This window comes from Salvelinus namaycush, chromosome 20 (genome assembly GCF_016432855.1).
Source record: "Salvelinus namaycush isolate Seneca chromosome 20, SaNama_1.0, whole genome shotgun sequence".
Classification (NCBI taxonomy): domain Eukaryota; kingdom Metazoa; phylum Chordata; class Actinopteri; order Salmoniformes; family Salmonidae; genus Salvelinus; species Salvelinus namaycush.
In genome coordinates, this window is record NC_052326.1 from 35,177,692 (window position 1) to 35,205,495 (window position 27,804).

Here is a 27,804-nt window from a genome sequence, read left to right on the forward strand (position 1 = left end):
GGTTTGGCGGATGCCAGGAGAACGCTACCTGCCACAATGCATAGTGCCAACTGTGAAGATTGGTGAAGGAGGAATAATGGTATGTGGCTGTTTTTCATGTTTCGGGCTAGGCTCCTTAGTTCCAGTGAAGGGAAATCTTAACGCTACAGCATACAATGACATTCTAGACGATTCTGTGCTTCCAACTTTGTGGCAACAGTTTGGGGAAGGCCCGTTCCTGTTTCAGTATGACAATGCCCCCGTGCACAAATGGTTTGTCGAGCTCAGCGTTGAAGAACTTGACTGGCCTGCATAGAGCCCTGATCTCAAACCCATCAAACACCTTTGGGATGAATTGGAATGCCGACTGCGAACCAGACCTAATCGCCCAACATCAGTGCCCGACCTCACTAATGCTCTTGTGGCTGAATGGAAGCAAGTCCCCCCAGCAACGTTACAACATCTAGTGGAAAACCTTCCCAGAAGAGTGGAGGCTGTTATAGCAAAGGGGGAGCCAACTCCATATTAATGCCCATTTTGGAATGAGATGTTTGACGAGCAGGTGTCCACATACTTTTGGTCATGTAATGTATAATTGAAGGTGAACAAACAAACTCCCCCAGGCTCTTCAGGTATTTCAAGCAGACAGCAGTGTTATCAGTGAGAGCTAGGTCGTGTTTCAGTCATCTAGAATGGCTTCCTCACCGTATCTCCTTTCCTTGGTGACAACTGATAGGCATGAGGGAAAAGATACGGTCAGGTTTCTACTTTAGCCAATAAAGACCTTGTCATGTCAGCGTTCATGAAGGACAAGAACATTTTAAAGGAAATTAGGAAAGGAAAATAACATCCTAAGGAAACGAGGAAAGGAAGGGAATTGATGACTATTGGAACAGGGAGCCAGAGAGTGACAAGGGCCATGCTTGGCTATCTGTCGTCGCCTGGCTGGGTCGTCGGAGGTGGGAAACGGTTAACGGTTAAACAGACTGAGGACTGGGGTGCTAGGGAGACTACATTCCAAACCCCTCTGTGCTGTAAAACATGGAGCTCCACTGACTCCACCACTCTGCTACACCAGACTCACTCCTCCTCTCATAAGCCCTAGTTTGTTTTGCCTCTGCTTTTTGCATGAGTGTGGAATGGCTGCTTGACTGGGAGCTACCACTCTATCACCACAGGGGCCGCCAGACTCACTGGTCCTGAGAACACAGCATTCTTCGGAAGCCGCAAGCTTCCTTTCTCCCCCTATGTTCTTTCACAATGGGCTGTCCCTGAAGTAAAGAGGGAGAGAGAGAGGGAGAGAGAGAGAGACAGAGACAGACAGAAAGTGAGAGCTAGGCAGCGCTCTGGAAGCCTAGCTGATCATTGCTGTGATATTCTGACTGCCCCAGCAGCTGAGAGAGAGGGTGCGTGACAGAAAGAAAGAGAGAGAGAGAGAGAGAGAGAGAGAGAAAGAAAGAGAGAGAGAGAGAGAGAGAGAGAGAGAGAGAGAGAGAGAGAGAGAGAGAGAGAGAGAGAGAGAGAGAGAGAAGGATAGAAGACTAGAAGCCTCTTTCCTTTCTATGAAAAACAAGTTCCCAAATAGAGCATCAACAGCAAAGTGCGGAGTGGAGGGAGTGTCTCGTCTCTTCAGGGGGAGCTGCTCACTAACATGAAGAAGAAAATAGTCCAGAGGAGCTACTACTAGTGGAAGATCTTTAAGAGGGGGAGAAGAAGACCAATAGTGTATTTTCAGACACAATTCAAACCGATAGTGTCTATTGACTCTACTCAGACTAAAGGAGAAAGCCAAAAACTTTGTTGTCGAGGATGTCTTGGCTGTCGCCCATGTCATGGGCCAAGTGGACGTGGACAGCAGTCCGGGGAGCAGAGGAGGTGGAGGGCCAGGAGGTGAAGGAGGAGAATGGACTGCTGCCCTGCGGAGGGCAGCGAGAGGAGGAGGAAGAGAGATTTCAAGGCTGCAGGCGAGTGTGTTTGTTGGCTACATTGGAGCCTTGAAGCCTTTTAACAGTGAGAGCCCCGCAAGGCAGCTAGAGGGAGAGGGGCACCTGCTTTGCTTTTCCACCTGTGGGGTTTGTGACTTGGTGTTGTTCTAAAGGGGGGATGAGCAGAGAGACAGAGAAAGTGAGAAAAAAGAAAGAAAGAAAAATGCATTTGACTGTTAAACAGTTTTTTCCTACTGTAAGGTTCTCCCAAACAATGTTGTGTTATAGGGTTACTAGTTAATTCACGAGTGTGTGTGTGAGGTGTGTGTGTGTGTGTGAGAATTTTAACACACCTCATGTATTTTATTATTGTCCCACACCACAGATAGATACAAACGAGTGATGTCATCTTAATAAAGCACACACTGTGTGTCCCTGTTCCTTGTGGGGGGGGCAAGACATTCCCCTGCTTATAGTGTTATCACGCAAGGATGTGTGATAGAGATGGAGAGAGATCAGCATACAAATATATATTTTTATAGCCGTGTTTAATTGCTATACCTATAGCACAGCATTGAGTGGTGGTGAGTCTTATTTCCAATCACAGCTACTATTAGTTGTTTATCAGATGTAGTCAACTTGTCTTGCACATGACAGCTATGCAAACGCATTACATTTAAATAAGTACACATACTACAACATGTAGAGGACACATAGTATATTATGTACACAATAGGTTTGTATTTCCAGATATTCTAGTGATATGACCATACTCATCTCTCTCTCTCTCTCTCTCTCTCTCTCTCTCTCTCTCTCTCTCTCTCTTGCTCTCTCTCTCTCTCTCTCTCTCTCTCTCTCTCTCTTTTGCTCGTTCTCTCTCTCTCTGTTCCAGTTCAGACTCAGAGGGCCACTTTGAAACCCCAGAGGCTCAGAGCCCTGTCCACGCTCCACTCCAATTCCCAGAAGAGCTCGAGACCTTCACCACTGACAGAGCAGGTGAGATCATTGCTGCTTGCCTTCAACACAGATAGAAGTAGGCACAAAACACGCCAAAAAAATGTACATGCCTGTATTCAATTAAATTTTAAAAAGTTGTCTAACCCTGAAGGGGCAATTATTTTTGGGCACATGAGTCAGCAACCACGACAACAAGAGCATGACAGCATACCACAACCACACCATAATGACATACCACACATAGCAACTTCACAGGAAGGGATGTTGTAGGGATATTATGCCACAAAATAGTCCCTCACAACATCTACAGTACATGGTATGGCCTACCATGATACCCCAACATCCTTTTCATTTCACTCCCACAACCACGCACCATTGACTGACCATCACCTGGAGAGAATGCATTAGCTGGCTGGCTTCTTTTGGAGTTTCCATGGCAACAATAGAGCTTTGTCATTCTGTCTGTGCATTTCCTGCAGGGAACTGTTTGTTTGTGTGTGTGTGCGCACATGCGCATGGTGCTTCAACTTTTAACATTCCCTCAGACATGGTTTTCAATAGGCTGTTTTCATTAAAAAAAGATAGTGTTTGGTAGAATCAAGTAGATTTAGTGCTTCAGACCATTTGATGACTGTCCATTAATAATGTTTTCTTAACTGAAACTGCAGATTGCGTTTGCTCTCAAAGGACTGCTACTGCATTAGATTAAACTGCACCTACTGTTGAGCTATTTTAACTCTGTTCCATCTGACATGTGGCCAAACGGAGGGAGGTGTACCATGCCACTGTAATTGAAGACATGTGCTTTGTCTGCCTACCGTACTTTTCTAGGTATGTATCTGACTGTTAGACATTCATGAAGGCCATTAAAGTTACATAGCACTTAAAGGTTGGTATTAAAGTACCTTATTCACACCAACAATTACGTATGTGGTGAGGGAGTAGTCATGGGCTGAATAAAGAACGTATCTTATCCATTCAGGTCAAACTGAGGGAGGTTACTCCACAACAATAGCATATGTGGCCCAAATAAAATATTATTATTGTAACATTGGATAAGTAAAAGGTAGAGAATGGGACCACGGCCTGCATGGGAATTGGCTTTTGACTATGGAACTCAGGAGGTCACCCAGGAACAAAAGCAGTTGCTCCTCCTTGTTTTTAATTGTCAGTGGGAGGGGTCAAAGGTCAGGAGAGTGACATCCCATGTGATGGAACTAAAAATATCTCCATTATATTGATGGGCCCCATCAGATAGATTTGGATCAATGGGCCCCATTGTGTTGTCTTGCTAATGGTTCCAGATCTGTTTGTGTTGTCTTGCTAATGGTTCCAGATCTGTTTGTGCTGTCTTGCTAATGGTTCCAGATCTGTTTGTGCTGTCTTGCTAATGGTTCCAGATCTGTTTGTGCTGCCAATTAAGCACAAACAGATCTGGAACCCGGCTAGCATGAAGCTGCGGTACTTTAAAAAACCTTTAGTAGTGTACACAAAAATAACCAACTTTGTTGTCTGTCCTCCTACTCTCTGAGTACTCAACTACACTACATGACCAAAAGTATGTGGACACCTGCTCGCCTAACATCTCATTTCAAAATCATGCGCATTAACATGGAGTTGGTCCCCCCTTTGCTGCTATAACAGCCTCCACTCTTCAGGGTACAGTATTGTGTCGAGGCACAGATTTGGGGAAGGGTACCAAAAAATGTTTGCCGCATTGAAGGTCCCCAAAAACACAGTGGCCTCCATCATTCTTAAATGGAAGAAGTTTAGAACCACCAAGACTCCTCCTAGAGCTGGCCACCCGGCAAAACTGAGCAATCGGGGGAGAAGGGCCGATGGTGACTCTGACAGAGCTCCAGAGTTCCTCTGTGGAGATGGAAAAACCTTCCAGAAGGACAACCATCTCTGCAGCACTCCACCAATCAGGCATTATGGTAGAGTGGCCAGACAGAAGCCACTCCTCAGTAAAAGGCACATGACAGCCCGCTTGGAGTTTGCACAAAATCACCTAAAGACTCTCAGACCATGAGAAACAAGATTCTCGGATCTGATGAAACCAAGATTGAACTCTTTGGCCTGAATGGCAAGCTTCCCATCTGGAGGAAACCTGGCACCATCCCTACGGTGAAGCATGGTGGTGGCAGCATCATGCTGTGGGGATGTTTTTCAGCGGCAGGGACTGGGAGACTAGTCAGGATTGAGGGAAAGATGAACGGCGCAAAGTACAGAGAGATCCTTGATGAAAACCTGCTCCAGAGCGCTCAGGACCTCAGACTGGGGCGAAGGTTCACCTTCCAACAGGACAACAACCCTAAGCACACAGCCAAGACAACACAGGAGTGGCTTCGGGACAAGTCTCTGAATGTCCTTGAGTGCCCCAGCCAGAGCTCGGACTTCAACCCGATCAAACATCTCTGGAAAGACCTAAAAATAGCTGTGCAGTGATGCTGTAATCTCTGCCAAAGGTGCTTCAACAAAGTACTGTGTAAAGGGTCTGAATACTGAATACATTTGCAAAAACATTTAAAAAAATGTTTTTGCGGTTAAAGCTACTTAGCTTATTTCAAGCCTGTCTCAAAATACAACACTGCCCATTTAAGACAGAAAAAAAGCTCTTTACCCTGACTCACTTTTCAAAGATGGCTAGAAATGCCATTTTGTGCTCCTGTAGGAAGCAACCACTCCCCCATTGCTGACTAGAAATTCGCTATAACTGGGCTAATAACTCACTTACTAGCAAAGAATGTGAACAAATGTGCACAAGTGGCTACATGCAGCTTTTGCTTTGATCTCAGAACAAGTGCATCTACTCGAGACCACTCATGCGGTAAGCACAGTCCAGTTCAAAGTGAATGACACAGATCCATATATGACAATGGTCTATTTGTATATAGGGATACTGCAGCTCTGATTGGTTTTGTCCCTCTGGTCTGTAGAGTACGGGCTGAGTCGTGCTTTTTAATGCAATAGAATCCTACTCCAGTGCATTCTGCCTACAAGAAAATCTCTTGCATAGTTAGTTTTGCATACTAAGTCTTGCATAGGTTGTTTTGTTTCGGTATGTTGCAGTGAAAGTGGCTAATATTGGAAATTCCCACAGTAGCGGGAAACTTTGATAGTTTTAAGTGAAGGGGGAAACTAGAAAGTTGAGTGAAGTTCAATCTCGTGCTTCTCTGTGCAGGCTGATATTTCTTCTGAGTGGCAGTCCCGGGGGAGGGAACATTGGTTGGCACTATGCATTTGGGCATGTAGCATTCGTCCATGGAAACACATTTCATGAAGCTCCCGACGAACCGTTCTTGTACTGACGTTGCTTTCAGAGCCAGTCTGGAACTCGGTAGTGAGTGTTGCAACCGAGGACAGACCATTTTTACCTGCTGTGATATGGTGATATTGGTGATATGTGATAGTTCAGTTTTTGCTTTGTCATTATGGGGTATTGTGGATGGATTGATGAGGGAAAAAAACTATGTAATCTATTTTTAGAATAAGGCAGTAACGTAACAAAATGTGGAAAAAGTAAAGGGGTCTGAATACTTTCCAAATGCACTGTAAAACATAGCCTAACCTTTTGTATTATGATTTTTATTGTTTGTACTGGTAATCTCAATAAAAACATAAAACATATAACCTTGAAGCCCTGGGTACAGTGATCTGAACTCTGATTAACTGATTCTAGAACAGTTAAACAGAATTAATATAGATCTGGGTACTAGGGTATCTTTGTAAGTAAGACTGCAATGGACTATTCACCAGTGTTGTTATAACTCTCTTCATCAGCCTCTCTCTTTGCTTCTCTCCACACACACACATGCGCACATACACACACACACACACACATGCGCACATACACACACACACACACACATGCATGCACACACATGCACACACACACTGAAGCACATTCACATATATGTAAACATACTAATGGCAGATTTGACTTTGCTTAGTAATGATTACAGTAGCTCTAAATATTTGGAATATGGGGATCAATGCTGCATTAAACGCTGTAGCAAATGAATTCCTCCACTCCACTGTATATAAATAATCTAGGTCAGAGGCTGACCCCTGTCTCCTAGCAACAGACTTTTGCATGAAAACTACTTTGAAGATGACAGCCATCATGAAACAGTTGTACATTCTAAAGGGAGTGTTGCAAAATCAACAGCTCTCTCAGTCTAACCTGTTATTCATTTATTAGGCAAGTCAGTTAAGAACAAATTCTTATTTACAATGACGGCCTAGGAACAGTGGGTTAACTTCCTTGTTCAGGGGCAGAACGACAAATTTTTACCTTGTCAGCTCGGGGATTCAATCTAGCAACCTTTCGGTTACTGGCCCAACGCTCTAACCACTAGGCTACCTGCCATTATAGTTTTTATATTTCCTTATCACAGTTTCCAGTCACATGAATGCATTGTTATGTTATTAGGTATTTAAAGAATAGCGTAACCATGGAAATATATGCATACAACTGTATATTACTGTGGGATTGGTAGCCTTTCTCTTAACCTTTCGTAATATTCATACTGTAGCTAGCAACCTGCCTTGAGAAGGCTATTTTGTTGAAATTACAGCACACTCCAAATAATATATTTGATCAAATTTTGCATTTGTGGCTATGTTTTTTACTTGTTTTTGAGTCGACTTGTCAAATCCCCTCTCCTGCTTTTACCAGATGCTCTGGGGGAGGAAGATGAACAGCTGATAGTGTCTGGCCCAGCCAGGGATCCAGCTCCTAGCCTCCTCTTTAACCAGAACATGGGTCAGGCCAAGCCCCCCTTGGCCCCTGAGGAGGAGGCCCCTAAGGAGGGGCCACAAACACTGCCCAACACCACAGACACTGCAGAGGTTCAACCCCCAATAGCAGGCCCATCAGCCCAGACCAATGGAGCAGCAAAGGCCACTGCTTCTCTAGACTTAGGTCTACCTGAGGAGGATAGACCACTGGCTACTTCTCTAGACTTAGGCCTAACTGAGGAGGATAGACCACTGGCTACTTCTGTAGACTTAGGCCTAACTGAGGAGGATAGACCACTGGCTACTTCTCTAGACTTAGGCCTACCTGAAGAGGAGAGGCCACTTGCTACCTCTCTAGACTTAGGCCTAACTAAGGAGGCTAGCAGTACAGAGACGCTTTGTAATGGACACCCCATAGAGACCATCCCTGAACCTCAGGCCAAACACACTAAAACCATACCCCCTTCCCTGAAGATAAAGGGAGCCTTTTCCAGGGCTAGTGCACAGAGGGACGGGGACAGTGATATCACCCTAGTCCCTAAGGCTAGCTACAACTTCAACCTGGACCAATTCGACAACAGCTTCAATCCGTTGGCCAGCGGCGGCTACAAAATTCAGAACTCCCCGGCAGCTTTTGCAGCCGATGCCCTGCCCACAATGGAGTCGCTACCTGTACCTAGCTCCCTGCCCACACTGGGGTCGTTACCTGTATGCAGCTCTTCTCCACCGCTTTGTGGGACTAGTTCCTCACCTAAAATGGACGTTGAGGAGGTCAAAGATTCAGCATCGGAGGCATCAGAGGAGCCCAAGCCTGTGAAGATGGAGTTTGGGTTAGACGAGGCAGTCGAGGTAAAAAAAACACCGCCCAGGAGGATGGGTAAAAAGCCCAGCAGCAAGCTCGCCGTCAAGAAACCAAGGGCAAAAGCAACGACAACAGTACCTGCCCTAACGCCGGCACCCGAACCAGTAATAGCTGAACCGGTAGTAGAGACGGTTTCAGAAACGACTTCCGAACCGCTTTCCATGCCAGGTGCCTCCTTAAGTTTGGACGACGTTCCTATTCCCAAGTCCACTTATAACTTTGACCCCAACCAGTGGGATGACCCTAATTTGAACCCGTTTGGGGGTGGTGGTGTCAAAATAAGTAGTTCCCCGGTTTTGCCCAAAGGATCCTACAGCTTTGATCCTCACAACTTTGACAACTATGTGGACCCTTTTAAGCCATCTACAGCCCTGGGCAGCGAGAACTCAACCTCCCAGGATACCCCACTTCCTCCGCCAGCAGAGGAAGCAGTGAAACCAAAGCTGGAGCAGCCCCTGGATGAGGGGAAGAGAATGTGTCAGACTCCAAAGAAAAGCAAGGACAGGATCATCACGTAAGTCCTCTACACTCACTAGTGTTCCAACACTAGTATAGCCTTCTTCATGTTAGTTCTGTTTTCAGAATGTGGATTGTCTTAACAAGAAGAAAGCATTCCATTTTCTTCCCGTGTCTTTTAAAAACACTTGGCAATGTGTATTTTATAAAACAATACTGTCAGAAAGCGAGTAAACATGTTAGATATTGCTCAATGGCCTATGTGATACCAAACTTGGCTTCATGGTTCTCACATTAGGCTGGGAAATATATTTTTGCCATTTGCAAGGCCACTGGCATCATAATGTTTGTCAGAAGCCTGCTGCCAAATCTTCACCTCCCCAGTCAACTCCTAGAAACCTATCTCATAATGCTGAGCAGTACATCTCTACTCATTCCTCCTTCGCTCTCTCCCTCATCTTTCATTTTCCTGCTGTATTCCCTATTGACCTTCTCCCACCAACCCTACCAACCAACCTCCACTGTCTGTCTATCATGCACCTTTTCTCTGCTTCTCCTCCCACCTTGTGTTCATTCGCCTCAGGACCACTGAACAAGTGAAGTTTCTCTGTTTTCAGTTGTAAGTAGTACTCCCTCTTTCCTCACTCATTCTCTCTCTCTCGCTCTCTGGGTTGGTCTGCCATCTTTGCTTTCAGTCCTATTGCATGTGTTGTTATGATGAGAGCTCAGTGAAGGAGCTTTTAGTGTCCTGCACTCCTGCATGTTGGCACGTGAACCTTCCCCCTTAAAAAACATGCCTTCATCAGCTAGTAGGCTATTTCCTTAAAATAGAGTCTTTGGAGAGTTAAATAACAGATTTCTATCTGCATACGATTTTGCATAGTGCTGTGCAATACTGATTAGACCAATGGGAGAATAGTGTGTATCAACCATCTGCTAGCCTGCTATCCGCTGTCTAGAGCATATCGGACTGTTAGCTTAAGAGGCCCATCAGACAAATTCTTTGGCCACTATACCTATTTTGCCAATTGGCCTGGACTCTTTCACCACACGGAGCCCTGCTGATCCACGACGACTGGTCTGCCGACGTTACAGTACGAGGGGGCTACTACTGACTTCTTCCGTCACGACGTCCCTCTCAGGCCCTTCTGCTAGCTTGCTAGCCCCGGCCCGCTAGCTGCCTGAATCGGCGTGTCTCCGGCCCGCCTGAGCAACTCACTGGACCCCTATGATCACTCGGCTACGTATGCCTCTCCCTAATGTCAATATGCCTTGTCCATTGCTGTTTTGGTTAGTAATTATTGCCTTATTTCACTGTAGAGCCTCTAGCCCTGCTCAATACGCCTTAGATAACCCTTTAGTTCCACCTCCCACACATGCGGTGACCTCACCTGGTTTAAATGATGTTTCTAGAGACAATATCTCTCTCATCGTCACTCAATGCATAGGTATACCTCAACTGTATTCACATCCTACCATACCTTTGTCTGTACATTATGCCTTGAGTATATTCTACCATGCCCAGAAACCTGATCCTTTTACTCTCTGTTCCGAACGTACTAGACGACCAGTTCTTATAGCCTTTAGCCGTACCCTTATCCTACTCCTCCTCTGTTCGTCTGGTGATGTAGAGGTTAATCCAGGCCCTGCAGTGCCTGGCTCCACTCCCACTCCCCAGGCGCTCTCATTTGTTGACTTCTGTAACCGTAAAAGCCTTGGTTTCATGTATGTTAACATTAGAAGCCTCCTCCCTAAATTTGTTTTATTCACTGCCTGAGCACACTCTGCCAACCCGGATGTCCTAGCCGTGTTTGAATCCTGGCTTAGGAAGACCATCAAAAACCCTGAAATTTCCATCCCTAATTATAACATTTTCCAACAAGATAGAACTGCCAAAGGGGGCGGAGTTGCAATCTATTGCAGAGATAGCCTGCAGAGTTCTGTCTTACTATCCAGGTCTGTGCCCAAACAATTTGAGATTCTACTTTTAAAAATCCACCTTTCCAGAAACAAGTCTCTCACCGTTGCCGCTTGCTATAGACCACCCTCTGCCCCAGCTGTGCCCTGGACACCATATGTGAATTGATTGCCCCCCATCTATCTTCAGAGCTCGTGCTGTTAGGTGACCTAAACTGAGATATGCTTAACAACCCGGCCATCCTACAATCTAAGCTTGATGCCCTCAATCTCACACAAATTATTAATGAACCTACCAGGTACAACCCCAAATCCGTAAACACGGGCACCCTCATAGATATCATACTAACCAACCTGACCTCCAAATACACCTCTGCTGTCTTCAACCAGGATCTCAGCGATCACTGCTTCATTGCCTGCGTCCGTAATGGGTCTGTGGTCAAATGACCACCCCTCATCACTGTGAAAACGCTTCCTAAAACACTTCAGCGAGCAGGCCTTTCTAATCGACCTGGCCCGGGTATCCTGGAAGGATATTGACCTCATTCCGTCAGTAAAGAATGCCTGGTTATTCTATAAAAGTGCTTTCCTCACCATCTTAAATAAGCACGCCCCATTCAAAAAATGTAGAACCAGGAACAGATATAGCTCTTGGTTCACTCCAGACTTGAGTGCACTTGACCAGCACAAAAACATCCTGTGGCGTACTGCATTAGCATCGAAAAGCCCCTGCGATATGCAACTTTTCAGGGAAGTTACGAACCAATATACACAGGCAGCTGGGAAAGCAAAGGCTAGCTTTTTCAAACAGAAATTTGCATCCTGTATAGCACAAACTCCAAAATGTTCTGGGACACTGTAAAGTCCATGGAGAATAAGAGCACCTCCTCCCAGCTGCCCACTACACTGAGGCTAGGAAACACTGTCACCACCGATAAATCCACTATAATTGAGAATTTCAATAAGCATTTTTCTACGGCTGGCCATGCTTTCCACCTGGCTACCCCTACCCCGGTCAACAGCCCTGTGCCCCCCACAGCAGCTTGCCCAAGCGTCCCCCCATTTCTCCTTCACCCAAATACAGATAGCTGATGTTCTGAAAGAACTGCAAAATCTGGACCCTTACAAATCAGACAGGCTAGACAATCTGGACCCTCTCTTTCTAAAATTATCTGCCGAAATTGTTGCAACCCCTATTACTAGCCTGTTCAATCTCTCTTTTGTATCGTCTGAGATCCCCAAAGATTGGAAAGCTGCCGCGGTCATCCCCCTCTTCAAAGGGGGAGACACTCTAGACCCAAACTGCTACAGACCTATATCTATCCTACCCTGCCTTTCTCAGGTCTTCGGAAGCCAAGTCAACAAACAGATCACCGACCATTCCGAATCCCACCGTACCTTCTCCTCTATGCAATCTGGTTTCAGAGCTGGTCATGGGTGCACCACAGCCATGCTCAAGGTCCTAAACGATATCATAACCGCCATCGATAAGAGACAATACTGTGCATTCATCGACCTCGCCAAGGCTTTCGACTCTGTCAATCACAGCATTCTTATCGGCAGACTCAACAGCCTTGGTTTCTCAAATGACTGCCTCGCCTGGTTCACCAACTACTTCTCAGACAGAGTTCAATGTGTCAAATCGGAGGGCCTGTTGTCCGGACCTCTGGCAGTCTCTATGGGGATGCCACAGGGTACAACCCTCGGGCCAACTCTTTTCTCTGTATACATCAATGATGTCGCTCTTGCTGCTGGTGATTCTCTGATCCACCTCTACGCAGACAACACCATTCTGTATACTTCTGGCCCATCTTTGGACACTGTGCTCACTAACCTCCAGACAAGCTTCAATGCCATACAACTCTCCTTCCGTGGCCTCCAACTGCTCTTAAATGAAAGTAAAACTAAATGCATGCTCTTCAACCGATCGCTGCCCACACCTGCCTGCCCGTCCAGCATCACTACTCTGGACGTTTCTGACTTAGAATATGTGGACAACTACAAATACCTAGGTGTCTGGTTAGACTCTAAACTCTCCTTCCAGCCTCACATTAAGCATCTCCAATCCAAAATTAAATCTAGAATCAGCTTCCTATTTCGCAACAAAGCATCCTTCACTCATGCTGCCAACATACCCTCATAAAACTGCCTATCCTACCGATCTTTGACTTCGGCGATGTAATTTACAAAATAGCCTCCAGCACTCTACTCAGCAAATTGGATGCAGTCTATCACAGTGCCATCCGTTTTGTCACCAAAGGCCCATATACTACCCACCACTGCGACCTGTATGCTCTCGTTGGCTGGCCCTCGCTTCATATTCGTCGCCAAACCCACTGGCGCCAGGTCTGTAAGTCTTTGCAGGGAAAAGCCCCGCCTTATCTCAGCTCACTGGTCACCATAGCAGCACCCACCCGTAGCACGCGCTCCAGCAGGTATATTTCACTGGGCACCCCCAAAGCCAATTCCTCCTTCGGCCGCCTTTCCTTACAGTTCTCTGCTGCCAATGACTGGAATGAACTGCAAAAATCACTGAAGCTGGAGACTCATATCTCCCTCACTAGCTTTAAGCACCAGCTGTCAGAGCGGGTCACAGATCACTGCACCTGTACATAGCTCATCTGTAAATAGCCCATCCAACTACCTCATCCCCATACTGTTATTTATTTTGTTCCTTTGCACCCCAGTATCTCTATGTGCACACTCATCTTCTGCACATCTATCACTCCAGTGTTTATTTGCAAAATTGTAATTATTTTTGCCACTATGGCCTATTTTTTGCCTTACCTTCCTAATCCTACCTCATTTGCACACATTGTATATAGATTTTTTTTTTTTTTGACTGTATGTTTGTTTATTCCATGTATAACTCTGTGTTGTTGTTTGTGTCGCACTGCTTTGCTTTATCTTGGCCAGGTCGCAGTTGTAAATGAGAACTTGTTCTCAACTAGCCTACCTGGTTAAATAAAAGTGAAATTTAAAATAAATTTAAAAAAGTACAGTTTATTAGATACATGTCCCAAACAATTACATGTTCAGTGTCCTAATAACCAATGCTACTGTATATTCTGTATTTACAAATCCTCTTCCGGTGTTCCTCTAGGAATTCGTGTAAGGTGAAGAAGTATGAAAACCAGTCCCTGGTCCTGAATGTCTGCAATCAGGTGTGTGTGTGTGTGCGTGTGTGTGTGTGTGCATAAGTGCTTGTGCAATATCAGTTGAATATAACCTTGCTACAGTGGCACTGCAATGTCTATTACTCAGTAGGTTAACACACACACACACACACACACACACACACACACACACACACACACACACACACACACACACACACACACACACACACACACACACACACACACACACACACACACACACACACACACACAGCTTCTTTCTCTCATGCTGACAAGTGCATCCCTTTCTCACACTCTCATCATTGTGTCCATAGCACTGCGGTACAGCCCTGTCGTGTTGACAGATGCATGAATCATCACTCAGCACGTGTTTATCAGTCTGTAGATGCCATGTGCCATCAAGTTTTATCGCATCCCATTACACTCCAATTGACTTTTAAACTACCTCAAGTGAACCACCTAATCTACTACTTTGAGAAACAAAACAAAAATATTGTAGAAATCAAGTGCTATTTGCATGTTAAAATGCATATGGAATGCACCGTGCAATATTACGGCATTGTTTGCTTTTTTTGTTGGTGGACTCTCTATGCAGATTTTACAGTGTGGCTCAGTAGTTCCCAGCCCGTGGTTCCCATCCCAGTTTACCAGATGGAATACATTCAATTCAATATAGTAATGACACCACAGGTGTTCTATCTGACTGTAGGCTGACGGTATGCTGACACTCCATTCTCTTGTTTACAGGAAGAGGATGTGGTGGTGTCACAGGTCCAAGAAATGCCCCGCCGCATTCGCCATGCCACCGATGAGGAAAAGCTGGCTTGCAGTGAAATCATGGACCAGAAAGCCAATGAGGAGGCCGGGATGGAGGTGGAGGAGGAAGAAGACTCAGTGTGTGCCAAAGGCCCAGCTAAAGGCCCAACCAAAGGCCCAGCTAAAGGCCCAACCAAAGGCCCAGCTAAAGGCCCAACCAAAGGCCTGGCCATCACAGACAATGTCAAAAGCCAGGCAATGCTGGATGGTAAGTTTGGTTTGGCTCTCAGGGCGTTCTTTAGATTTATTCAATGACCAAGACGTAGTCAAAGGGACTCTGTTTAAAAGTCTAAAGGGGCCAGTGGCTGCAAAACAAAAAACAAAACAATGCCAGCAGTTTTAGATAATCCATTAGATTAGCTCCATTAGATTACACTTGACTACAGACAAAGCAGAAAAGCAGTTTCTGGAGAGCCTCTGGGATTGTAGTCCCATAATAGTTTTTACTGCCATCTATTGGCCATTGAAAATCAAAAGTTGAGTAAATGACTTTTCCATCTCCATCCCCATCAGAGCATGTTAACGGAGTTGAGCGGTTGGAAATCCCGCTCATTGCTCATGGAATCACCGCTCAGGCGCTCCATGTCGTTTCATACGGCACTGCTAAAAACCGCTCAGTGCTCACAGGGGAAAAAAACTCCTGCTCCAAATTCGCTCCATTCATTAAAATCACAATTGAATCAACACCCATCTATTATTGTGACTGCCTGGACCTACCAATTGGTTTTGAAGTATTGAAACCAAACCATATGGATTTGAATGAAAATATTTTAATAAACACAAAAAGGTGAATGTAAGAAGCGAACATAATTTTAAATAGGCTACATGTCATATTAAACAGCATATAAACACTAAATTGGTCAGCAGACAGACAGAAAAATACTTATTAGTGCCTTGAATTAATTTTTAGATTAATTGCTTATATTATCAGCCGGCCAGCAGCTGATAATATCCTCTCCAAACTTGCAGCCACTGGTCATGCGAAACACCTTTTTGGCCACTCTTGCCAGGCTGGGCAGACGCAGAGTTAAAAAAAAATCAGGGTCTGAATACTTAGGTAAATAAGGTATTTCTGTTTTTTATTTTTAATCCATTTGCAAACATTTCTAAAACCTGTTTTCGCTTTGTCATTATGGGGTATTGTGTGTAGATTGCTGAGGATATTCTTTTATTTAATCAATTTTAGAACAAGGCTGTAACATAACAAAATGTGGAAAGAATCAAGGGGTCTTTCCGAAGGCACTGTAAATATTTTGCTACAATGACACACTTAGTTATCTACCCACCTAGTTCCTTTCTGTTAGCATGTGCACGTGGTATGTACACCATCATGCTGTTGGGATAAGTGTCTTTTCAGATTCCACAATGATTCTTTAGTTGGTGACACTACATCACCGCGTTCCCTCTCTTGCTCTTGGTCCTCATCTTTGTAAGTCACCTTGATTTAGGACCTGAGTGTTTTATAACTTTCTTTCTGAAAATATTTAGCTCCAGCTCCGCTCTGCTCACATACTCTGATCCCCATAATACTTATTATGTATTATTGTCTTTCTCTCAGGGCCACAGGCGAAGATAACACACTATATGAAGGAAAATGAGATTTTCATTTCAGTAAGTAGGCTTAGATCTTTTGATTTGTCTCTAAGATTTGTTATGCTTTTTCAATAGAAGCCAGTTTGCATTAGAGCACAGATTGACATGTTTTTTCCTTGGTGTCTATAGAGTGAAGAGCTGTCAATCACCCCAAGGCCAAAGTTGATTGGCTGCAAGGGACAGGATGACAAAGGTAGTCCCTCCTCCATGGATACCATATCGCTAAATGAGATGGACAAAGCAGCGGTGCTCACCTTGATCAGAGAGGAGGTATAGTAACTGACCAATAGTGGTTATTATACCAAACTGAAAAGATCTGGGTCATGTTCATTAGGCACCAAATTGAAGAAAACGGACTGAAATAGGGAGGGACTATCTGGAGATATCTAATTAGAAATGCTCATTTTCGTTTCCCATTGCCTGCCCTAAAGAACACAACCTAGGTTGCACTAAGAGCTAGCCCTCTGAGCTAAAGGCCCAGTTCCCTGATTGCTGACTGTCACTGTAGTACTGCACACTCACTGCAGTACTTCTATTATACCATAGTAAACATACTTAAACTCTCAACAAGTACTGATGTAAGATCTTCATTTTATCAACCTGTTAAAGGAAAACTGTATTTTAGGTTTAAAAAGGTTTCTGAAGTTTGTAGTTTTCACTTTGAAATTTCAGACTTGATTTTCCCTTTAAGAAAAAACTACCCCTACTGTCACGCCCTGGCCTTAGTTATCTTTGTTTTCTTTATTATTTTAGTTAGGTCAGGGTGTGACATGGGGGATGTTTGTGTGTTTTTTGTCTAGTCTAGGGTGTTTGTATTGTATAGGGGGTTTTGTAGAGTTCATGGGGTTGTGTTCAGTGTAGGTGTTTATGTAAGTCTATGGTTGCCTGGATTGGTTCTCAATCAGAGACAGCTGTCTATCGTTGTCTCTGATTGGGAGCCATATTTAAGGCAGCCATAGGCATTAGGTAGGTTGTGGGTAATTGTCTATGTTTGACGTTAGTAGCGTGTGACTGCACTTTCGTTTGTTAGCTTCACTTTTGTTTAGTTTGTATTAGTTTCGTGTTCGTTTCATCTTCTCAAATAAAAGAAGATGTATCTATATCACGCTGCGCCTTGGTCCTCTCTTTCACCTAAAGACGATCGTGACACCTACATGTCCATTATTATGATCCATTTAATAATTGACATTTCCTGTTTCTGCAGGATTATTTTCCAGCTGTAGAAACTGGCTCAAATTAAGATCCTACATCTGTAGCAAGCAACTGGATGCCTGCCAAGCCTATATTAAGTATAGTGTTTTCTCCCCAACAGATAATCACTAAAGAGATAGAGGCCAACGAGTGGAAGAGAAAGTATGAAGACAGTCATATGGAGGTGTTAGAGATGAGGTATTATATGGCACTGTTGTTTAAGTTTGACATAATTCAAAGTTAATCATATATAACAGGAAAACTCACAAGAAAGCTTTTAGACTGAAAATAAACCTTTTTATTTAGATTTGTGTTTATTCATCTCTTGTAGGAAAATAGTGGTGGAGTACGAGAAAACAGTTGCACAGATGATTGGTAAGTTCTTGAAGAGTTAATTATCTGCACTGATATGAAATCACAGGATTGGTGAAAGCAATATAGTTGATACCTACCAGCTTATGACTCTCAGCTTATTCATACCCCTAGACTTATTCCACATTTTGTTGTTCCAGCCTGATTTCAAAATGGATCAAAATATTTCTTTCCTCCCCTGCTACACACAATACCTCATAACAAAGTGAAAACATGTTTTTAGAAAATGTTGCAAATTTATTCATCAGCAAATGGAAATTAATGTGTTGACAAATGAACAATTATCTTTGTATTCTCTTTTTGTTATAATTTGATTGAATTCTCTTGTTTTTTTAAACATCAGAGCAAATTCATGGAACTAGACGTTGATAGCAAGCCTATTAGGCTATTGAAACACCCTTGTACCCTTACTCCTTGTTTGGACGTATCTCAACTTAGTGACCTTAGACCTGTAAACTTTGCAGAGGATGAGCAGCACAAGAGGAGTGTCCTGGGCTCCCAGAAGAGTGTCCGGCAGGTGACTCTGGAGCGGGACCAGGCCCTGGCCGACCTCAACTCTGTGGAGCGCTCACTCTCGGACCTCTTTAGACGTTACGAGAACATGAAGACCATCCTGGAAGGATTTAAGAAGGTATGTGTTAACGTGAGACTAGAGAGAAGGTTTAAGAAGGTGTGCGTGATACCAGTGGAGGCTGGTGGGAGGAGCTATAGGCAGACAGGCTCATTGTAATGGCTGGAATGGAGTAAATGAGACGGAGTCAAACATCATTTCCATATGTTTGATACCGTTTCATGTATACCATTCCAGCCATTACAATGAGCCCATCCTGCTATAGCTCCTCCTACCAGCCGCTTATGCGTGACTTGTGTTAACGTTACACTACCAAGGTTCACTCACTGTACTTGAAAGACTGTTGAGTTGAAGTAAACCTTTCTGTCTGTCCATGTTGTATTCTGTGTTTTACTTCATGTTTTGATTGTTCTTTACCTGACCTTTCATTATCACTACTTGTAATGGAGAAATACCAACCCACCAAAACAATACATTCGGTTGAATTAAATTTCAGATCTGTCTGTGTGTGTGTGTGTGTGTGTATCTAGAATGAAGAGGTGCTGAAGAAGTGTGCCCAAGAGTATCTGGTCCGCGTCAGACAGGAGGAGCAGAGATACCACACACTCAAGATCCACGCTGAGGAAAAACTAGACAAGTAAAGACAGACACATACACTTTTTAGTTTAATATAATTTTGATTTATTTTACCCAAAGAGATTATTTATAATGTATTTAAGATTATAAATACAAAAGTATGTGGACACCCCTTCAAATTAGTGGATTCGGCTATTTCAGCCACACCCGTTGCTGACAGGTGTATAAAATCGAGCACAGCCATGCAATCTCCATGGACAAACATTGGCAGTAGAATGGCCTTACTTTTGATGACTTCTGTAACCGTAATAGCCTTGGTTCCATGCATGTTAACATTAGAAGCCTCCTCCCTAAGTTTGTTTTATTCACTGCCTGAGCACACTCTGCCAACCCGGATGTTCTAGCCGTGTCTGAATCCTGGCTTAGGAAGACCACCAAAAATTCTGAAATCTCCATTCCTAACTACAACATCTTCAGACAAGATAGAACGGCCAAAGGGGGCGGTGTTGCAATCTACTGCAAAGATAGCCTGCAGAGTTCTGTCCTACTATCCAGGTCTGTACCCAAGCAATTTGAACTTCTACTTTTAAAAATCCACCTCTCTAAAAACAAGTCTCTCACCGTTGCCGCCTGCTATATACCACCCTCTGCCCCCAGCTGTGCTCTGGACACCATATGTGAACTGATTGCCCCCCATCTATTTTCAGAGCTTGTGCTGCTAGGTGACCTAAACTGGGACATGCTTAACACCCCAGCCATCCTACAATCTAAGCTTGATGCCCTCAATCTCACACAAATGATCAATGAACCTACCAGGTACCACCCCAAAGCCGTAAACATGGGCAACCTCATAGATATCATCCTAACCAACTTGCCCTCCAAATACACCTCTGCTGTTTTCAACCAAGATCTCAGCGATCACTGCCTCATTGCCTGCATCCGTAATGGGTCAGCGGTCAAACGACCTCCACTCATCACTGTCAAACGCTCCCTGAAACACTTCAGCGAGCAGGCCTTTCTAATCAACCTGGCCGGGGTATCCTGGAAGGATATTGATCTCATCCCGTCAGTAGAGGATGCCTGGTTATTTTTTTTAAAATGCCTTCCTCACCATCTTAAATAAGCATGCCCCATTCAAGAAATTTAGAACCAGGAACAGATATAGCCCTTGGTTCTCTCCAGACCTGACTGCCCTTAACCAACACAAAAACATCCTATCGCGTTCTGCATTAGCATCGAACAGCCCCCGTGATATGCAACTTTTCAGGGAAGCTGGAAACCAATATACACAGGCAGTTAGAAAAGCCAAGGCTAGCTTTTTCAAGCAGAAATTTGCTTCCTGCAATACAAACTCAAAAAAGTTCTGGGACACTGTAAAGTCCATGGAGAATAAGAACACCTCCTCCCAGCTGCCCACTGCGCTGAGGACAGGAAACACTGTCACCACCGATAAATCCACTATAGAATTGAGAATTTCAATAAGCATTTTTCTATGGCTGGCCATGCTTTCCACCTGGCTACCCCTACTAGAGGTCGACCGATTAATCGGGGCCAATTTCAAGTTTTCATAACACTCGGAAATCGGTATTTTGGGGCTCCGGTTTGGCTTTTTTTTTTTTTTTTTTTTACACCTTTATTTAATCTTTATTTAACTAGGCAAGTCAGTTAAGAACACATTCTTATTTTCAATGATGGCCTAGGAACGTTCTGCCTCGTTCAGGGGCAGAACGACAGATTTTTAACCTTGTCAGCTCGGGGGATCCAATCTTGCAACCTTAGAGTTAATTAGTCCAATGCTCTAACACCTGATTACATTGCACTCCACGAGGAGCCTGCCTGTTGGCGAATGCAGTAAGCTAAGGTAAGTTGCTAGCTAGCATTAAACTTATCTTATAAAAAACAATCAATCAATGACTGTCATTGCGCCAATGTGTACTTAACCATAAACATCAATGCCTTTCTTAAAATCAATACACAAGTATATATTTTTAAACCTGCATATTTAGCTAATAGAAATCCAGGTTAGCAGGCAATATTAACCAGGTGAAATTGTGTCATTTCTCTTGCGTTCATTGCATGCAGAGTCAGGGTATATGCAACAGTTTGGGCCGCCTGGCTCTTTGCGAACTAATTTGCCAGAATATTACATAATTATGACAACATTGAAGGTTGTGCAATGCAACAGGAATATTTAGACTCATGGATGCCACCCGTTAGATAAAATACGGAACGGAATAAACGTTTTGTTTTCGAGGTGATAGTTTCCGGATTAGTCAAAGGTATATGGTTTAGAGAGAAATAGTCGACGCGTTATAATTCCTGTAATAACTTGCGGCGGAACTTGAAAGGGGTTTCTTCGTTATTTTACCGTTCATGTCTTCCATAGAGAATGTCTTGATCTACTTCAAATAAGGTCTGTGTTTCGTGCAGGCTTAAACCGCCTCGACGTTTTGATACCTGTGTAAATCTCACTAGGATAAGGTAACGTTTGTCAACATATTTTCATAAATCCACTCTACAATTTTTTTTTATCTTCGCTTATATTTAGCCAATATTGATCAGAGTTACCTTGTCCTATGGATATCTACACAGTTATAAAATTGTAAGCCTACACGAAACACAGACCTTATTTTAAGTGAATCTAAAAATATCCTATGCAATAATGAAGGAACCGCTTTTCAGATTTTGCTAGGTGTCATGGGAATTATGACTCGCACTTTGGTTGTCAATTCTTACCATGCCCATTATTAAAATAGGATTTCCTGCATATAGAAATTAAGGTTTTTGTTTTCAACATTCATCACAGGTAACTTAAACTCTATTTTTATTCAAACAGTTGAGAGTATTTGTCTCCTAAGCAGACTCTTCAGTATCATTGTCACTTCAGAGCTGTGTGCGTGTGTGTGTATTTATGTATTATATTAAGTTAAAATGAAAGTGTTCATTGTTCATTCAGTATTGTTGCAATTGTCATTATTACAAAAATGTGTGTGTGTATGATATATATATAAAAAATATATATTTTTATAAATCGGCCGATTAATCGGTATCGGCTTTTTTTGTCCACCAATAATCGGTATCGGTATCAGCTTTTTTGTCCACCAATAATCGGTATCGGTATCCGCATTGAAAAATCATAATCGGTCGACCTCTAACCCCTACCCCGGTCAACAGCACTGCACCCCCCACAGCAACTCGCCCAAGCCTTCCCCATTTCTCCTTCTCCCAAATCCAGTCAGCTGATGTTCTGAAAGAGCTGCAAAATCTGGACCCCTACAAATCAGCCGGGCTAGACATTCTGGACCGGTTCTTTCTAAAATTATCTGCCGAAATTGTTGGAACCCCTATTACTAGCCTGTTCAACCTCTCTTTCGTGTCGTCTGAGATTCCCAAAGATTGGATAGCAGCTGCGGTCATCCCCCTCTTCAAAGGGGGGGGACACTCTTGACCCAAACTGCTACAGGCCTATATCTATCCTACCCTGGCTTTCTAAGGTCTTCGAAAGCCAAGTCAACAAACAGATCACCGACCATTTCGAATCCCACCATACCTTCTCCGCTATGCAATCTGGTTTCAGAGCTGGTCACGGGTGCACCTCAGCCACGCTCAAGGTCCTAAACGATATCCTAACCGCCATCGATAAGAAACAATACTGTGCAGCCGTATTCATTGACCTGGCCAAGGCATTCGACTCTGTCAATCACCACATCCTTATCGTCAGACTCGATAGCCTTAGTTTCTTCTCTGATAGAGTTCAGTGTGTCAAATCGGAGGGCCTGTTGTCCGGGCCGCTGGCAGTCTCTATGGGGGTGCCACAGGGTTCAATTCTTGGACCGACTCTCTTCTCTGTATACATCAATGATGTCGCTCTTGCTGCTGGTGAGTCTCTGATCCACCTCTACGCAGACGACACCATTCTGTATACTTCTGGCCCTTCTTTGGACACTGTGTTAACAACCCTCCAAACGAGCTTCAATGCCATACAACTCTCCTTCCGTGGCCTCCAATTGCTCTTAAATACAAGTAAAACTAAATGCATGCTCTTCAACCGATCGCTACCTGCTCGCCCGTCCAACATGACTACTCTGGACGGTTCTGACTTAGAACATGTGGACAACTACAAATACCTAGGTGTCTGGTTAGACTGAACTCTCCTTCCAGACTCACATCAAACATCTCCAATCCAAAGTTAAATCTAGAATTGGCTTCCTATTTCGCGACAAAGCATCCTTCACTCATGCTGCCAAACATACCCTTGTAAAACTGATAATCCTACTGATCCTTGACTTCGGCAATGTCATTTACAAAATAGCCTCCAATACCCTACTCAATAAATTGGATGCAGTCTATCATAGTGCCATCCGTTTTGGATGGCACTAACCCACTGGCTCCAGGTCATCTACAAGACCCTGCTAGGTAAAGTTCCCCCTTATCTCAGCTCGCTGGTCACCATAGCAGCACCCACCTGTAGCACACGCTCCAGCAGTTATATCTCTTTGGTCACCCCCAAAACCAATTCTTCCTTTGGCCGCCTCTCCTTCCAGTTCTCTGCTGCCAATGACTGGAATGAACTACAAAAATCTCTGAAACTGGAAACACTTATCTCCCTCCCTTTAAGCACCAGCTGTCAGAGCAGCTCACTGATTACTGCACCTGTACATAGCCCATCTATAATTTATCCCAAACAACTACCTCTCCCCCTACTGTATTTATTTATTTATTTTGCTCCTTTGCACCCCATTATTTCTATCTCTACTTTGCACATTCTTCCACTGCAAATCTACCATTCCAGTGTTTTACTTGCTATATTGTATTTACTTCGCCACCATGGCCTTTTTTTGCCTTTACCTCCCTTATCTCACCTCATTTGCTCACATTGTATATAGACTTATTTTTCTACTGTATTATTGACTGTATGTTTGTTTTACTCCATATGTAACTCTGTGTTGTTGTATGTGTCGAACTGCTTTGCTTTATCTTGGCCAGGTCGCAATTGTAAATGAGAACTTGTTCTCAACTTGCCTACCTGGTTAAATAAAGGTGAAATAAAAAAATAAAAAACTGAAGAGTTCAGTGACTTTCAACTTGGCACCGTCAACAAGTCAGTTCGTCAAATGTCTGCCCTGCTAGAGCTGCCCCGGTCAACTGTAAGTGCTGTTATTGTGAAGTGGAAACATCTAGGAGCAACAACGACTCAGCCGCGAAGTGGTAGCCACACAAGCTCGCAGAATGGGACCGCTGAGTGCTGAAGCACGTAAACATTGTATGTCCCCTATTACAACACTCATTAGAGTTCCAAACTGCCTCTGGAAGCAATGTCAGCACAATAACTGTTTGTTGGGAGCTTCATGAAATGGGTTTCCATGGCCGAACCGCCACACATAAGCCTAAGATCACCATGTGCAATGCCAAGCATCGGCTGGAGTGGTGTAAAGCTCACCGCCATTGGACTCTGGCGCAGTGGAAACGTGTTCTCTGGAGTGATGAATCATGCTTCACCATCTGGCAGTCGGACGGACGAATTGTGGTTTGGCGGATGCCAGGAGAACCCTACCTGCCCCAATGCATAGTGCCAACTGTAAAGTTTGGTGGAGGAGAAATAATGGTATGTGGCTGTTTTTCATGTTTCGTGCTAGGCTCCTTAGTTCCAGTGAAGGGAAATCTTAACGCTACAGCATACAATGACATTCTAGACGATTCTGTGCTTCCAACTTTGTGGCAACAGTTTGGGGAAGGCCCGTTCCTGTTTCAGTATGACAATGCCCCCGTGCACAAATGGTTTGTCGAGCTCGGTGTGGAAGAACTTGACGGGCCTGCACAGAGCCCTGACCTCAACACCATCAAACACCTCTGGGATGAATTTGTACGCCAACTGCGAGCCAGGCCTCACTAATGCTCTTGTGGCTGAATGGAAGCAAGTCCCTTCATCAATGTTCCAACATCTAGTGGAAAGCCTTCCCTGAAGAGTAAGGCTGTTATAGCAGCTAAGGGGTGACCAACTCCATATTAATGCCCATGATTTTGGAATGAGATGTTCGACTAGCAGGTGTCCACATACTTTTGGTCATGTTGTGTACATTGCTATCATCTTGCCTATTGCTCATTGGTTACAGTACACAGTGGAGGGAAGAGATCTTCCTTTGGAGGTCTTTTATTTTTCATTATTTTCTTTCTCTAACGTTTATCTCTCTGCTGTGTTGCAGGGCTAATGAAGACATAGCCCAGGTGCGCTCCAAGGCCGACTCAGAGAGTGTGGCTCTTCATGCCAGCCTGAGGAAAGAGCAGATGAAGGTGGACTCCTTGGAGAGAGCCCTCCACCAGAAGGTACTTGACTTACTCCACTTGGGGAAATATGTCTGTAGAATCGGGTTGAATACATCCCGAGAATAAATCACTTTCCTCCCGGGTAACCTGGTATTTCCCGCTAAAACCGCAGGTGTCATTCAAAAGCATTATAAATCATATAAATAGGTTTATTGCAACGACTTTCCTCTTCTTCTGACGAGGAGTAAGAGATATCGGACCAATTTGCAGCGTGGTAAGTGTCCATTTTAATATGTAAAACTGAACACTACAAAAATAACAAAGTGAAAGAACAAACGAAAATCGAAACAGTCCCGTATGGTACAGACACAGGAAACAACCACCCACAAAACACAATGAAAAACAGGCTATCTAAATATGGCTCCCAATCAGAGACAACGACTGACACCTGCCTCTGATTGAGAACCATACTAGGCCAAACACATAGAAATAGAACAACATAACAAAACATAGAGAAACAACATAGAATGCCCACCCCAACTCACGCTCTGACCAAACTAAAATAAAGACATAAAAAAGGAACTAAGGTCAGAACGTGACATTTATGTCTGGATTTGATTAGAGCTTTGATCGAAAATTCATTCCTGATGCAACCTGAGCCTGACTAAATACATTTATGAGCCCTACATTATTAAAGACATGTTATCATTTAGTGAGCCCAAGCCCAAAAAAGGCCAAATGATTGTGCCATTATCAAATACAGCTACCGCACATTACGCACAACAGAAAAACATAAAAGCACATACAGTAGATGTAGCTATGCAATGGGTAAATAAATGAATCAAGCTCGAGTAAACTTTGAGTGTGAACTGTATTGCACTGTATTAAATGGAATGAAATTACACACCTCGTTCAAACCATGATAAAGCTGAGAGAATGCAATTCTGTTGCAGCACATGCGGCCTACAAAGTTACAAGTATAGGCTAGCGAATTTGATTTTAATTGTTCATAATATTTCCCCTAATGTTATTAGCCTACCTCTTTCTCTCTCTAGTGTTGTTTCATTCCTTTCTCGCAACAGTTAAATTAAATAAGTTTCGTTGTCCTTGTCTTCATCATTGTAATGACATCCTTGAATAATATAGGACTAGAATGAGATGCAGAAGGCTTTCAATTCTCTTCAAGAGGTTTGAATGGTTATGGATCTGAATAAATAACTAGCCTATAACTAGCCTACCGCCATCGTGCGTTCGCTCTTCTTTCAGACTACCACTGAGTTCTATTGGCTGCTGTATTTAACATTCAGCATACAAGAGCTTGCGCCACTCTTCGAATAGTTTATTGGTGTAAGAAATGCAACCACAAAAAATGCCCAGCAAGCTATTCTAGTCTAGCTTTTCCTGCATAGGACTCCAAGCGCTAAGGAGACTTTTTTTTACAGCGAGAGACCAGCGGAGCACAGGTGCGTGCGTATTGCGCAAGAGACAGAGGCTATGAGTTAGAAGCTTATTATGCATAACCTCTCATTCATTATGTAAATATAAGGCTAATACTGCATTGAAACTATTACCTGAAAAAGGTAGACTAGGACATCTATATATAGGCATTCGGAAAGTATTCAGACCCCTTTACTTTTTCCACAGTGTTATGTTACAGCCTTATTCTAAAATTGATTCAATAGTTTTTTCCCCCTCATCAATCTACATACAATACCCCATAATGACAAAACAAAAATAGGTTTAGACATTTTAGCAAATTTATAAAAATAAAAACTGAAATATCACATTTACATAGGTATTCAGATCCTTTACTCAGTACTTTGTTGAAGCACCTTGTTCTTTGGGTATGACACTACAAGCTACTGGCTGCCAGCTCTAGGAAGAGTCTTGTTTTGTTTGTCACATAGTGTTTAGCAGATGTTATGGCGGGTGTAGCGAAATGCTTGTGTTTCTAGCTCCAACAGTGCAGTAATGTCTAACAATACACACAATCTAAAGTAAAGGAATGGAATTAAGAATGTATAAATATTTGGAAGAGCAATGTCAGAGCAGCATAGACTAAGATACAGTATATACATATGAGATGAGTAACGCAAAATATATAAACATTATTAAAGTGACTAGTGTTCCAATTATTAAAGTGGCCAGTGATTTCAATTCTATGTATAGGGCAGCAGCCTCTAATGTGCTAGTGATTACTATTTAGAAGTCTGATGGCCTCGAGATAGAAGCTGTTTATCAGTCTCTCGGTCCCAGCTTTGATGCACCTGTACTGACCTCGCCTTCTGGATGATAGCGGGGTGAACAGACAGTGGCTCGGGTGGTTGTTGTCCTTGATGATCTTTTTGGTCTTTGTGACATCGGGTGCTGTAGGTGTCCTGGAGGGCAGGTACTTTGCCCCCGATGATGCGTTGGGCAGACCGCACCACCCTCTGGAGAGCC

The 27,804-nt window shown here is 43.7% G+C and overlaps 1 protein-coding gene across 1 annotated transcript in view; it reads left to right on the forward strand.

The window, feature by feature from the left end:
- The first annotated feature begins 1,788 nt into the window (after positions 1 to 1,788).
- Positions 1,789 to 27,804, forward strand: part of tacc1 (transforming, acidic coiled-coil containing protein 1) — a 28,598-nt gene continuing 2,582 nt past the window's right edge. Inside the window, exons 1-12 of the mRNA XM_039015386.1 lie at positions 1,789 to 1,943; positions 2,797 to 2,900; positions 7,543 to 8,980; positions 13,943 to 14,003; positions 14,727 to 15,003; positions 16,354 to 16,406; positions 16,518 to 16,658; positions 17,701 to 17,777; positions 17,911 to 17,954; positions 18,416 to 18,582; positions 19,053 to 19,159; positions 25,302 to 25,422. Coding sequence (XP_038871314.1) covers positions 1,789 to 1,943; positions 2,797 to 2,900; positions 7,543 to 8,980; positions 13,943 to 14,003; positions 14,727 to 15,003; positions 16,354 to 16,406; positions 16,518 to 16,658; positions 17,701 to 17,777; positions 17,911 to 17,954; positions 18,416 to 18,582; positions 19,053 to 19,159; positions 25,302 to 25,422 — 2,745 coding nt within the window. The remainder of the gene's footprint in view (positions 1,944 to 2,796; positions 2,901 to 7,542; positions 8,981 to 13,942; positions 14,004 to 14,726; positions 15,004 to 16,353; positions 16,407 to 16,517; positions 16,659 to 17,700; positions 17,778 to 17,910; positions 17,955 to 18,415; positions 18,583 to 19,052; positions 19,160 to 25,301; positions 25,423 to 27,804) is intronic.